This window comes from Amphiura filiformis, chromosome 17, assembly GCF_039555335.1.
Source record: "Amphiura filiformis chromosome 17, Afil_fr2py, whole genome shotgun sequence".
Classification (NCBI taxonomy): Eukaryota; Metazoa; Echinodermata; class Ophiuroidea; order Amphilepidida; family Amphiuridae; genus Amphiura; species Amphiura filiformis.
This window is the reverse complement of record NC_092644.1, coordinates 33,316,219-33,332,216: the sequence shown is the minus strand read 5'-3', so window position 1 is coordinate 33,332,216 and position 15,998 is coordinate 33,316,219. Positions and strand designations below refer to the sequence as shown.

Genomic DNA, 15,998 nt, shown 5'->3' with positions numbered 1-15,998 from the left:
GAGATGGTGACAGATTGTTCACTTAAATTAAAACCATTACAACTTGACGCCATTTTGTAACTAATGGTACCTCTTCTTACCGATAACAAATGAGGGTCTGTGTGACACGGAGGCACACTTCCATAACACGCTTTTCAAGTTGTAATGTATGTTCCTATAACAGTGTGTAATGATATGTACGTACCGAAAGAAAGATTCTTTTCATAATGTCGTTGTTATTGTCTTTGCCGTTGTCACTGCCCTTGTCATTAAGCCTTCTTGTCGTTGTCGTTGTTATTGACTTTGTCCTCGTTGTCGTTGTTAGAGTGCTGTTGTTTTTATTTGTTGGTGTTGTGTTTACTGTTCTTGATGTTGTCGTTCAATGTGATTGTCGTCGTCGTCGTCGTCGTGTGTTTGTTTGTTGGGGTGGTGTGGGTGTTTGTTTATTTGTTGTTCTCTGTATATGTTTGTTTTTGACATCACTCTTTCCATTGTTATCTATATAAGAAAACAAAAGTATGTCAACTAGTTTTAGCAACAATACTGTTGAAATTCATACGCCAAATGTTTTCTACAGATTTTTCCTATTTACCCAGCCATACTTTCCATGAACAGCAATAAAAGTTTGAAAGAAACTTTTAATATAAAGTACATGACAAAAAGTCCGAACTAGTAATAAAACAGCTGGTTTGTTATATACATGTAGAAGCTCATACACCTTATTACCATATTATATCTCTATTGTCTTTTGCTCAAATACAATAATTTTACTTAAAAGAGAAAACGTGATGGTATCGCTTGATTTAAACCACCTCAGGATGTTACAACGTGATTTGAATATTAATAGTTTATTATCTTCATTGTGTATTTTGTAACAAAGACCGTAGGTTTGTTTTGATATGTTGCAAAGATAAGTGACAGGACGAATTTGTTTTACAAATTTAATATGTGTGTATAGTTGACATGGCATGGTTTGATGGATGATAATTAAGACGAGATTTGTCTGCGAGATTTTGATCGAAGGTAAGGTGGGTTATTGACGATAAGTGCCCGGATGCGATATATAAAGGCGGTATCAACAAATGAGTACGTAGGCAGCATGGGCAAAGCATGATATACGGTGACATCGTGGTTGTCAAGTGGCATGTGTCAGTAATAAGTACACATGACAGACTTAAATAAGGCTCGCTGTCTATCAGTCTCAACTACTCATCATTTCACCATAGTTTTTGATGTTCTAATCATTATTGGCGGGACGCTTCGGATCAGTCGAGAGGCTTGGTTCAGAATAAAGTAAATCTCGCTACAGACCCTGCCGGCTACGCCGATATCATCACAGGCTTTAAGACTATTGGAAAAAGACTGTTTAAACGTGTCAGAAATGATTTCGAGCAAAGACCGCGTGTAGCCCGCGGAGACAGGTTTTGCAATTTAGCGAGTCCTTATGGGCAAACTTATTGTAGATTAAACATGGATTCATATTCGTTTACGTGTTACATACTTTACTGTATATGATGTTTGATAAAAAGCTGAAAATTAGACAGAGACTTTAGGAAACAGTTGTAAAGATCAGATTTAATATTAGTCATATCATTTGACATGACATGGGAGTAATTATACAATCCAGGTTTGTTGCATGCTTTGCCCTATAGCTTATTCTTCAATCTTTTGTATCGATACATTTAACCATGATATGTAGTGACAATCAGCAGCCTTAAAATTATGACGTCAAGGAATATGAACCATATAGCCCTTTGGGAACGCTGTACATAAAACCAACACAAATAACCAATATTCTCATCAAATGTCAAAACGAGAGATAGATCGTAAACTCTGTTTCTTGTCAACTGAAGATGCTTTTTGAAATCGAGAGGACTACGCGCGGTAATTCGATAACAATGGCGTTTAACTCTCAATTGCATTGTTAGGATGATACGAGACATGTATAAGATAATTACACCCCGTTGTAAATGGCTGGGAGCAAACAAATTTATCAAGAAATGTTAACTCTAAAGGAATATGGATTAAGTAATATTACTATCGATATTGAATTATACTAATACAGCATAATGGAGGTAATATATAAGTTGCACAAATCAGAACGACGCAAAACAGGATAAATGAGTTTGATTTGCAAATTATATCGACTATATTTAGTTACACAGATTTGATGGATCGTTGTCCTGTAAGTTTGTTGCTGTTTTATCTGCAACCTAACATTCTTCAACCTAATTTTTTTTTTTAACAGCTAAAATCAGTTCACGCCACCCAAAGTAGCTAAATGAAGTACACAGTAAAATTGCGCATTCATATCAAAAGCTTGTTCAGTGAAGTGTGAAGTAAAGTCAGTGTTTTCAACTTTCGATTGTCGCAGAATCTTTATCAAAGACGTCACAACCAGAAACGTTAACTTTTGCTAGGATTGAAACTTGAAGTAGCTTATACATCCTTTCCACAGAATATTCGTCATAATGTGCTAAATTATAGTTTTGCTAGGTACAATTAGTAGCCTAGGCTTTCCATTCTAGCATAATCGTCATCAAAGATATCTTGATAACGTACCTTGATAAAGAGTCTGCCAGAATCGAAAGCTCAGCACACCGATTTAACTATAGCTTTCACTGCACATACTTTTATTTCAGATACGTAGTTTTCGCACCAGCGTATTGTAACACGATCGGGGTAATTTACTTTATCAATAACCATATCTTTTTTTCTTCTTTGTATCTTGATTCTCAGGTTATTTGGAGCAAACGGCGCATGCTCAGCATGTGGACAATCAATACCCGCCAATGAACTAGTGATGAGATCCCAGAGTAAAGTTTATCACCTTAAATGTTTTAGCTGTAGCTCATGTCACATCCAACTAGTACCTGGTGATAGGTATACATTTGTAAATGGTAGCCTCATCTGTGAAAACGACCACAGCAAACTGTACAAAACTCACGGTCCTTTGACAAATGCAGTCGGACTTAGACCGGGGAATAAGGTAGGCATGGTAGGCCGGTTACTTGTAACTCGATTTGATACACTCTAAATAAGTCAAGTTTACTCACTGTTGATTAAGAATGGAACTTCTGTTAATGAGTAAATACAAACCTTACGCATGATTGAGTAAACTCTTCAAATGTTGCGTACAGTTAGTTTTATTTAGCTTTGCGTACAATTTTACTCAACAGGGAGGGTAATTCCCTTTTTTATTAATGTAGAGTAACTTTTTAGAGTGTATAATTATATTTTAATGTGGGTGTTCTTTATTCAACAATGTTCAAAAGGAGAAATGAAATGTGAAATTGAAACATCGTGGGAAATTAAACGAATTGGGAATGATAAGTGGATGACAAAAGGCTTAGGATTATAGACAATTGAATGTTTAAAAATTAATCAACCTCACAGTCGAACAGGTGCAAGACATTAAGTGTACTTTGATACTTAATTAGAAAAAAATAAGTGCCTCTGACAATATAACCGTATCTTGTGTCCTTTTTTTGTGCTTTTTATGTGAATCTTCAATATTCATTATCATCTGTTGTTGTTGTTTGCCAATCTAGAAAGTAAAATATAGCAAACGTCTAAAAATGTAAAATCGTATAATAAATTAATATTTTTACATCGGTATAGATGTCAACAATCATGGATAAAAGTTTGATAAAGCGGGCTTAAATAAATGGTGGTAAATAATACTTACTTGATGTATTGTTTGCTACTTGTAAGATTATCCACCAATCGAAGTTATAATATACACATCAAAATCAAAAGCGACTCACAAATTCTATTCATCCCACCTCCTTGAATTGAAAATATGTGTTTTGGATTGGAAATATAAACCGTTTATAGGACCCATTATGATGCTGTACGGCACACTATTTGCTTTAAAGAATATTATATCTAAAGAGGTAAAAAGCAAGATTTTCATTAAAACAACTTCAACAATCCATTTAGCAGGTTGAAAACTTTTAGATTGAATTGCACACAACTTAAATGTTCACTTCAAATGGCTAGATAAATGCATTAAGTCTCTTGTCAACTTACCGTGTTGACGTTGTCATCAGAGATGGTACCATCAACTGATGTAAGAACAAATAAAGTTTAAGTGCTTAATATTCAAACAAAGAAATCGACAAACTCGCCATCAATAAAACATTTTGTAAATGCAATTGAAGTGAATAATAAGCGCGCACATTTTAGATATATGGAATAATTTATCAATATGGTTTGATCGCCTCGCGTGTTGCTGTTTAACAGAAATCGCCTAATTTGGCAATCCGTCAAAAATATGATTTCAAAAACACGCAAACAATACGCAACATGCTTGCTTGTATTTATATAGAATTGACATTTTAAGATTCAATTTCCTACGGAATTCAATAAAATTGACACCGTCAAAGGTACTTGTACAATGCACTTACACATCATGTAATGTTGTATGGAATATTAAAATTCCACTAGAAATACATAAACTACACTTGTCCTAAACATATTAAAAGTATGTATGAAATTCAGATAATAAAACTGTCATTAAAGTGATGCGTGAAATTCAAATAAGTTATTATGAAGTATCATAAAGTATCTCTAACAATACCAGTATAGTATGTATACGATACATTATTAATTCTGTTTTTAGAATTTGCATTGCCATGGCATTGGTGAAAGATGGTTACTTAAGTATCATAAAGTATACGTAAAATTCAATAATACAATGCGACAATAGTTCTGATTGACATAAATCTAATGTACATTGCCATGACATTGGTAAATCGTTATAAAAGTATCATAAAGTATACGTAAAATCCAATGATTAAATGCGGAAATTGTTCTGTTTGACATAGATCTAATTTGCATTGCCATGACATTGGTAAAATATAATTAAAGTAGGTAACTGGGTCTCCAACGGACGAGGTACAAAAATGGTTACATAAGTATCATACGTAAAATCCAATAATACAATAGGTAATTGTTCTGTATTACATAAATCTAATTTGCATTGCCATGACATTGACCAAAAAAATGTTACATAAGTATCACATATACGTAGTTCTTTTTGACATCTAATTTGCATTGTCATGACATTGGTAAAAAATCGTTACATAAGTATCATAAAGTATACGTGTACAATTGTTATAAAAGTTCTGTATGACATAATCTAATGTGCCTTGCCATGATCGTTACAAAAGTATCATAAAATACGTAAAATCCAATAACACAATGCGGTATTGTTCTGTTTGCCATATCTGATTTGATAACATTGGTAAAAAATCGTTACCAAAGTATCATAAAGTATACGTAAAATCCAACTATACCATGCAGTAATAATTCTGTTTGACGTTAGTCTAATTTGCATTGCCAAAATGACAGTAATAAACCCATATCGTATTCGATGCACCGTAGGTAATTAACATTGCATAACAAAAGAAGAAAAATTTAAATTCGACAACTACAAGACTTCCCTTCTCCTTCAGATTCACCATACTGATGATATGATATGATATGATATGATATGATCGCTTTTATGCCCTCATACATATCATAGCGATAACGTGATAGTGATAATGACAATAATATCATCTCGCTCTCTGTCTCACTCGCTCTCTCTCGTCGTGACTCATATACGATCGTGATCAGCATCACATTACCATCGCTGTTAGCCACCCAATAGGTACTCCTTCAATGTACTCTTATTACAGCTTATAATCGAGTTATCAAACAATAAGGCAAATTTGATTACAGATTAGCTAACACAAAAAACAAGACAAGACCTGAAAGCATTGTATTCAAAATCCAGATTCAGGTTTTTTTTAAAGGACGTATTTAATAATACATTCTTTCCAAACTGTACTTTTCTAATCCATTGAGACACTCTGTATCTATAGTTACTTCTTGAATGCACTTTAGAACATTTCGGGTTGGGAGGGGTTATTGATTACAAATTAGCTGACACAAAAAACAAGAATGTTTTGGGAAAAGGAAGCGATCAGAAGCACTCTAATCTGAGAAAACAATCTTGTTTTAAACAATGGGGACAATTTGATTATAGATTAGCTGACACGAAAAGGAAGACAATATCTGAAAGCATTGTATTATAAAGACCAGATTTAAGCTTAAAGACATTTTTTTCCAAACTGCTCTTTTCTGATCCACTGAGATATTGTGAATTTAAGTGTATTCACTCTAACTTGAACTAAGAATATCTGGTTAAAAGCAATGAGGCAATTTAATTACAAATTAGCTGACACAAAAGCAAGACAATCAGATAAGAGTATTTTGTAAAAGGAATTTAAGGGACCAGAAATAAGCTTAAAGCACATTGTTTTCTTTTTCGCTATCCAATGATATACTTTTACTTATATTATATACGTACTTTCTTTAATGCACCCTAATGTGAGCCAAAAATCTTGGTTTAAACAATGGGTGATATTTGATCATAGATTAGCTGACTAGATAAGACCTGAATTCATTGTATAAGGAGCAGTTAAAAGACCAGAATTAAGCTTTGTAAACACATTCTTTCAAAAACTGATCTTTACAGATCCACTGAGACACGTTGTGCATATAGGTACTCACTGGATGTAGAAGTTGAGCTAACAATCTGGTTTGAAACAATGGGTATAAATTAATTAAAGAGTGGCTGACACAAAACAAGACAAGACCTGAATCCTGGCCTGAATTTTGGTATAAAGGAGTAGCGACCAGAAGTAAGCTTGAACAAGTTCTTTCCAACTGTTCTTTTTTGCGACCAACTGAGACACCTTGTACATATAGGTACTTTATAAAATACACTCTAATTTGCATGATGTAAGCCAATTTGATCAAATAATTGATTAAATAGTGCACAAAACAAGACAAGATCTGAACCTTTTGTTAAAAGTAGTAGTAATTAGATATCAGAAGTAAGCTTCTGCAAAATATTTTTAACGCTGTTCTTTTTGGTGAAGATACTTTGATAACCATAGGAACTTGTGTATATTCAATTTTATTTTAAACAATGGGGGAATAGATTAAACAATAGCTTGCACAAAATGACGACAATTCTCTGAGAAAATTTGGTGGGGAAATTACCGATATAAATCCATACGCGGATGGTTAATCAAAATTAATCCGCTGAAAATATAGTCATCAAAAATGAAAATGATTTATATTATTCAAACTGAAAATATGTAATTTCTTTTACTGCAATAATGTTGTTAATTATAGAAGCTGTGTCAACATTAGCTTCAGTTCTCTTTCCATTATATCACACAAGATTTATCTCTTTATGACATCTTTGTGATTGCACCCTCTGCCCTATTTCTATTAAGTCTGAAACATTAATTTTATCTTTTAATAATATATTGGCAAAGTAAATTGACATTTACGACCAAGTAATTAAAGTACGTCATCGTGAATCAAAGATCCAATTCAATTTTAAAAACATCAATAACCAAGCTAAATTGCCTTAGGACATTATGGCATTTAGCGTTGATCGTGTTACATTATTTCATAATAATCAAATATAATACCCATACAATAAGCACAACACTTTATTACATTTTTGCTTGGACGAGCACGTGATATGAGCGAACGTTAATATTATCAATGCTAGTTCTAATATCAGTTGCAATTAACGAACTTATCGCTTGTGCGGATCAAGCTACGTCATAGCATGTTCATAAAACTACATCATATTAAAAAAGTAGGCATTATTATACCGAACAGACACCCCAATAATGATAGATTTATTAGAACAGAACTCGATACGTTCATTTTGGTTAGTTAGCAAACATAGTGGAAGTTTTTTTTCCTTCTTTCTCATATATCTGTCATTCTAAATAGGGCGCAATTAATCATTTAAAGGTTGAAAATATCGATTGTTTGTCAAAAGGGTGATAGGCAATATTCCAGTTTCTTGCTGCTATACTCCATTTGTGGTTCCATTATCTTAATGGACGTGGCGAGTTTGCATTGCATCGGCTTCGTTTGGCATTTGTGTAAAATAAAGATTTTTTTTCTCTAAAAAGGTTCTGGGAAACAAAACACTTTTATATAATACATGATATATGATTGATGTAATATTTTAATTTTTATTAATGGCAACATTCGATGCATTAAGTGCACCATTAACGCATACACCTGTCGGAGTTGAGTTAACCATCAATCCTATGTTTAATTAACTTTTGTTATATATAACATTCAATAAAACAAGCAAGCAGTAAATTCTTTGGAAATTTATTATTAAAAACTATTATATATTAAAAAATATTGTGACAGTGTGTAACGTTACTGCTGTATGTCTCGCATAAGCACAGTCCAATATCTAATCCCACTATAGTTCAATCTTGAAAAGCATTTTTAGACCTTGCGATGTGATTGTAAAATATGACAAATTTAATATTGGCAGTGTTTGTTTTTCCTTGCCATATTTTTAATATCCGAGAAACAAATTCCTTTTTGGAGTTGAAAATGACAGGTGCTGATAATAAAATGCAATATTGCAACTTGCTTTCCGATTCTCTCATCGAGTCAACTACACAGAGAGACAAGTTTCATTATAAAGTAATATGGGCAATGAATGTTTAAGTGGCGTCCTATGAAATAAGGCAATTATTATTAAACCGTTTTCATCGCGAATCTGGCAGTCATGCATAGCCAGGCACCTGCGCGTATTTAGGTTTGCATAAGAAATACAGTATAGGATCCCATACTTTAATATAGCCCATTGCAGTTAACGTATATATATCATTGATATCACTCAAGCAAAGCAATAAATTGCAGTGCAATTAAAATGCAAATAAGTTGATCCAAGCTTATAAGAAATTGATGAAGTTTTAAAACAACATGCTTGCAATGGACTGTGGATTTCAACCCGATCAGTTGCCTGGTTAAACCAATAAAGCCACGTAATTAATAAAACATTAAAATTGTGATTTTTGATACCTTATAAGGACAAGGAATGCAGAATAAAGATAATATGAATACCAAAAAAATAAAAGAACGACAAACAAGAACATTTATAGACTGAGGAACCTTAGAATTTAACCAAAATTATATTAGCCCGTTGGCTCATAAGTTGAGGATATGAATGTACTCTTTCCTGTGCCTGGAGTCCCATGCAATAAGTATTGTAAATAACAACTATTCAATCAAACTTATAATTGGCTATTCCAGTAATTAAAGGCACTCCCCCTAAAGAAGACATGGGATTCCCAACATTTTTCACCAATTTTTGCTCTGGGAATTCCCAAACAACAAATGGTCATTATTTTCACAACCCAACCCCAAAGAAGACATGAGAATTCCCAAGAAAAAGACACCTTTTTATTTTAGGCTTGGGAATTCCCAAAAATTATGGCAAAAATTTGCCTGTCTGTTTAGGGACACTGGGAATTCCCAATTTTTTAATAATTTTATTGTCAAAATGGGAATTCCCATTTTTTGGATCAAATTTAGGTCTGGGAATTCCAAAAAAATTATGGTACAAATTTACATGTCTTCTTTAGGCGGGGGTGCCATTAATTTCTGGAATAGCCCAATACATATATTGAAAGAAAGGGAATATATGACGGTTTTAAGCTATAAATGTATTCGCTAAATCAATCAAGCAGTCTCAGATGAGATTCTCTTTCTTCAGGTTACACTTTCATTTTTTTTTCTTTCTGATTTTCCGGTCGAATTCCTTAAATTACTTTGATTAAATCACATACATTTAATTATACTAAATTATGGCTTTGATTACTTAAAAGATCTTTAAAGAGTATGAAAATAGTGATTAAGTAATATAAATACACATTATATCAAATGTATACTCAAATGATGTATATATAGCGTTAGCTTGTGTAGGAGGAAAGTGCTCTTTCCTGTTCAGTGTCAATCTGTGATAAATTACACCCATTAATTCACTGTAAGAATAATGACTTTCCCTCACTTAGTGGACCACGCGACACATACAGACGGAATAAAGATACAATGGAAATTGTGACCAAAAATGTTCATCATAAATGTGTCGAGTTTTTGCCATTATAACTCGCGTAAAGCGATTGCGACATTCGTGAAAAATTGTGACCTTTCGTAAAGAGATTGCGAGCTTTCGTAAAGAGATTGTGACCTTTCGTTAAGAGATTGTAACCTTTCGTAAAGCGATTGCGACTTTCATAAAGAGATTGCGACCTTTCGTAAACAGATTGTGACCTTTGAGATTGTGAGCTTTCGTAAAGAGATTGCGACTTTCGCAAAGAGATTGCGACCTTTCGTAAATTGATTGCGCATTTCTGTACTAGACGACTGAGACATACAATTATTGCTTTAATTATGGATTAAAACAATCTTGTTATATTGATTAATTTTTTCACAACAACCAAACCCCGTGAACACGAAAGCAACCGATAGCCATTATAATACAAAGATACAAGCAATATACTTAGCTAATAAGCTAATACACACAAAAAAGCCGAGTGAAGTGAGACATTTTTGTCTCAAGTTGGCCAGTGCTAAGAGAGTGCTTTTCCCTGTACCGGGAGCATCATTCATTAATTACTTACTCGGTCAGTGTATATATGAGTGACCAGGTGTAGAGGTGTTAGGGTGTACTTGTATATCTCGACTCGCTCCAGCTCTCACTGTCTGTCTGTCCAAATTATTTATTGACCCAATCGCATTTCACTTTTTTTTCTGTATATCCTTTGGGGCCATTAGAAGTCAAGTACTTTTAATGCATTGTCTGCTGGTGCCTTTATGTGTTAGATTTATACTACGAAAATCAGATATAGTGTCAATACTTATCTTATGAATTACCGATCCAATTCTAGATAATCATACTTATCTGTAATGTTTTTGTTGTATAGTTTGACAATTTAACAAGTTTGTGAAGTATAATATTGTTTTTTAAAAGAGAAAGGCAATTTATTGGCGATGACCTTGAATATAGACAACATAAGGATTTTTTTCATGAAAGTGATTGAAAAAATTTTTTAAAGAAGAAGATATGTTTGCAAGTTTTTTCGCGGTAATAAAATACCATTATCATGCGTATTTAAACATCCAACACAATGAATATGTATCTTAAATCTTCTGCACAAAGCCTCATTAAATGAACCCAAACTGCCTTGTAATCAATCCAGTGCTAGTAAAGATAGCTATTGTACTTCAAATAGAATTTCCCAAAGTTGTCAAAAAGTTATTTTGTAATATACCCTTAGCCTTACATAAAGTGTGACACATACTAAAATATAACCTAATATTAAGGGTAATGATCCTTGCATTAATGCATGGTCCTTGTGTGTATGGTGCTTAAATATGCACGATAATGGTATTTTGTCACCTATAGATGCTGCTTAAGCAATTCTTAAAAACTGACGACTCATTGATAGGTATCTTCATAATAGCTGGAGTGTCACTAACTCACTATGGACCACAATGGTCTCATCCCAATGGCATAGTCCAGTAACCCCAATTAAACAATCATAGTGCGAAAATTGACCTCAAGTTGCAGAGTATGAGTTTGTGTACCCAAAGTTTCAAAGGTCATTCAATGAATGTACAAATGCATTTGGGTTAAAGAACTATGCACTAATAGATGAGAATGTTTTGGATCCTAGTGTGTTATTGGTAAGAAAGAGAAAGTGAGACACATCTGACGATTCCTGAAATAAAGTGCATGGTCCAAAGTGTGAGGTTAAGATGTTTTCATGCACATTTCTTTTGTGTACCAGAAGATGGTTATTAATCGCAGTGTTATTTGAACCGAATACAATTAATTACAAGTTCTTAGATAAAATACCCGCAGTATTACCTGAGCCACAAGCATGACAAGTTCTTAGATAAAAAAAGAATACTCGCAATATTGCCGAAGCTACAAGTTCTTGGATAAAATACGCGCAATATTACACGAGCTACAAGTTCTTAGATAGAATATTCGCAATATTACCTCAACCACAAGTTCTTAGATAGAATGTTCGCATTATTATCTGAGCCACAAGCTCTATAGATCAAAATACTCACAATATTACCCGAGCTACAAGTTCTTAGATAAAATACTCGCAATATTACCTGAGCCACAAGCTCTATAGATCAAAATACTCGCAATATTACACGAGCTACAAGTTCTTAGATAGAATACTCGCAATATTACTTGAGCCACAAGTTCTTAGATAGAATGTTCGCATTATTATCTGAGCCACAAGCTCTATAGATCAATATACTCGCAATATTACCTGAGCTACAAGTTCTATAGATCAAAATACTCGCAATATTACACGAGCTACAAGTTCTTAGATAGAATACTCGCAATATTACTTGAGCCACAAGTTCTTAGATAGAATGTTCGCATTATTATCTTAGCCACAAGCTCTATAGATCAAAATACTCACAATATTACCCGAGCCACAAGTTCTGGGATAGATAAAATACTCACAATATTACCCGAGCTACAAGTTCTTAGATAAAATACTCACCCGAGCTACAAGTTCTTAGATAAAATACTCGCAATATTACCTGAGCCACAAGTTCTTAGATAAAATACTCACAATATTACCCGAGCCACAAGTTCTTAGATAAAATACTCACAATGTTACCCGAGCTACAAGTTCTTAGATAAAATACTCGCAATATTACCTGAGCCACAAGTTCTTAGATAAAATACTCACAATATTACCCGAGCCACAAGTTCTTAGATAAAATACTCACAATATTACCCGAGCTACAAGTTCTTAGATAAAATACTCGCAATATTACCTGAGCCACAAGTTCTTAGATAAAATACTCGCAATATTACCTGAGCCACAAGTTCTTAGATAGAATGTTCGCATTATTATCTTAGCCACAAGCTCTATAGATCAAAATACTCACAATATTACCTGAGCCACAAGTTCTTAGATAAAATACTCGCAATATTACCTGAGCCACAAGTTCTTAGATAAAATACTCACAATATTACCCGAGCCACAAGTTCTTAGATAAAATACTCACAATATTACCCGAGCTACAAGTTCTTAGATAAAATACTCGCAATATTACCTGAGCCACAAGCTCTATAGATCAAAATACTCACAATATTACCCGAGCTACAAGTTCTTAGATAGAATACTCGCATTATTATCTGAGCCACAAGTTTTTAGATACAAATTGTGCAAAATAATCTTTATCTTGTTTATAAATAAGTTAAGTTCTTTATCATGTTAAGTTCTTTACGCACATTACATGTGCTTTGACAAAGTACTCGGAAGATTTTCTTTACATAAGGCGCAAGTTCTATATATATAAAAGTACTTGTAAGTTTTTTTAAAAGCTTCATATTGTTGTAAAGGAGTTGGCTAGACAGTGATGTCTCAAAGAAGACAACAGATTCTGTTGATTTCTGATATTAATAGGTATTCCAAATTGTGAGGCTAAGATCCTTTTATGCTACACATTTCTTTTGCTTCCTAACAGATTCTCTTTTACGTAAGATTATTTTAAGACAAGCTACAAATTCTTGCGCAAGATTATCTTTATGTAGGCCTATATGAATTTCAAGCTCTTAGATAAAATTACTCACAAAATTGTCCAAGCTGTAACTCCTTGATATAGAAGTACTTACAAGATTTTCTTCAAATGCTTCATGGTTTTGGATGATAGAATTACTTACGCAATCATCTTCAAGTTCTTACATTGAAGTACTCACAAGATTGTCTTAACATAAGCTACCAGTTTTTTGATATAATACTCGCCAGATTATCTAGACATAAGATATTGTAAGATTGTATGATTTACTCTGTAATATTCCCAAGATTCTTTACGAATCTACAAATACTTGAATAAAGATGTATTTGCATATAAGAAATCAATTCGTATGTAAAAACAACTCACAGGATTATTTTTACATAAGATATTAGTTTGTATGTAAAATATAAGGTTTTTTTTCATATAAACCAACTCGTCAGATCAGTCAATGGGAATAGTGTTTATTGGCTGTGCACTTCGTCAGCTTGTTACTGATGACCTTGAATTATAATGGAAAAAGGGTTTCCATGGATGAGAGTGCTTCGAAAATGAGATGGGAGCGTAAAACAAACCAAAAGGCATAGCTTTCGTTTGGTTTATATAGGTACCCTTTATATATGGATTCAAATGACACCCTTTTGTATTGAACTGTGTGCTTATTATACCAAAGCATCACCATTTGAGGGTAATGACAATAGTAATATAAATGAAGCGAAAGGTTTGAGATAGTTTTGTTAACAGGAGAATACGCATATACCTCTTGTACAGATCCTCTTAAACAGTGTAAGGATGTTTGCCAACATGGTCAAGGACAAAGAGGAATTTATAATTTAAAAACTTCTTTTTTCAACCGGTCCATGGACGCAGTGTCTCACTACTTCCATGATCAGTCAAAAGACACATCACAAAAAGCAAATTTAGTTTTTTTCAAAAGAAGTGCTCGAAGTCACTGATTTAGGTAAATATCTCGGTAAGCAATCGAGCAATAACCTATCAGCCTGTTGCTATACTGACCATAGGTGTGATTCAAGTTTGGTTGACTCGTCTGTTGCCCTTAGTTATATACACCTAGACCTGCATGACTGTCTCACAGCAGGGCTAATGAAAATTCCTCTTTCCCGCGTCGACCTGTAATAGCCTCCAAATATCATAACATTTTCACAATAATTCATCTGTATTTTTATTCAATTAGCGTCTAACGTTACAAAAACAGATAGACATTGGACGGAATTGACAATCTTGCGACGCTTGAGATCTTAGAATTGTCTAGAATAACACGGCCTTATTAAGCGTACAGGAAACTAAAACAAGCCAAGCACGAAAATAGTATTTTGATGTGTTAGTATGAATTTAGAAACGTTGGAAATGATGTGTATATGAATGCCTGCATATGCATGTATAGATACAAATTTGTGTATCGTGTCATTGCCTGGATTTGTTAATCTCGTATAAAGTAGACATTTTGAAAAGCGGCAACGACGTTTTACCGTGAGATGGAGGAAGCTTACCTTACGGCCAAACTGAGAAAACATGTCCAACATGTCGGAAACGCACTAAAAAACCAATTGACGACTTAGGAATCTCACGCTGTTGGGGGATTGCATACATACACAGCATTGCCTATGGTATGCGTGTCACTCTGTATTATTGGAGCTATTTAGGGACAGGGAATTTCGTGAATTTCCTGAGCTGAAGGAATCGTGGTTTTTTGTTGTTTGACAGATTTGATAATTGACGTTGTCGAGTTTGACGGACTAATAATAATGTCTTGACTTTACAGGTGCTAAAGCATTGACTGACCGTTATTTATTTGTACTTGGCATTAACAGATATCACAGCTTTGATGTAAACAACGTTCCTTATAAACCAAAATTGCGTTGGCATAATATAAAATTTGCAGGGCTATTAAATAAGAAACACAAAATAAATCTCTTGTTATTTCAGAATTTAGGTACTTTGTTATAATAGTAGAAGAAGATTAACACAAAAGCAATACACATTGTTTCGTGTGTTCTTCTCTTGTGTAATTTTTAAATTAGCCAAAGCTTTAAATGGAAATTGATCCAAATTGGAAAATCATCTTGAGTGAAGGGTCACGTGATGAAACATATTTTTCTTGACATTATTTGTATTATTTAGGGCAAACTCATTAAAGCACTCGAGCCGATGTTTGACAATGTTTTTGGTTTATCGATTCTTTTAGTTTAAATTGATATTGAAAAGCAACTTTAATACTGGGAAAAACGAAGAAGACACACCTTTCCATTTTGATATAGACTGGGAAAAACGAAGAAGACACACCTTTCCATTTCGATATAGACTGGGAAAAACGAAGAAGACCCACCTTTCCATTACGATATAGACTGGGAAAAACGAAGAAGACACACCTTTCCATTTCGATATAGACTGGGAAAAACGAAGAAGACACACCTTTCCATTTCGATATAGACTGGGAAAAACGAAGAAGACACACCTTTCCATTACGATATAGACTGGGAAAAACGAAGAAGACACACCTTTCCATTTCGATATAGACTGGGAAAAACGAAGAAGACACACCTTTCCATTTC

At 33.7% G+C, this 15,998-nt stretch overlaps 1 protein-coding gene across 2 annotated transcripts in view; it reads left to right on the top strand.

Moving 5' to 3' along the window:
• Positions 1–15,998, top strand: part of LOC140137662 (LIM domain transcription factor LMO4-like) — a 274,849-nt gene that overhangs the window by 58,292 nt on the left and 200,559 nt on the right. For both annotated transcript variants that reach the window (XR_011856880.1, XM_072159397.1), the window contains exon 3: positions 2,719–2,968. Coding sequence is in view for 1 of the 2 variants with exons in the window: in XM_072159397.1 (XP_072015498.1) it covers positions 2,719–2,968 (250 nt within the window). In the remaining variant the exon portion in view is untranslated. The remainder of the gene's footprint in view (positions 1–2,718; positions 2,969–15,998) is intronic.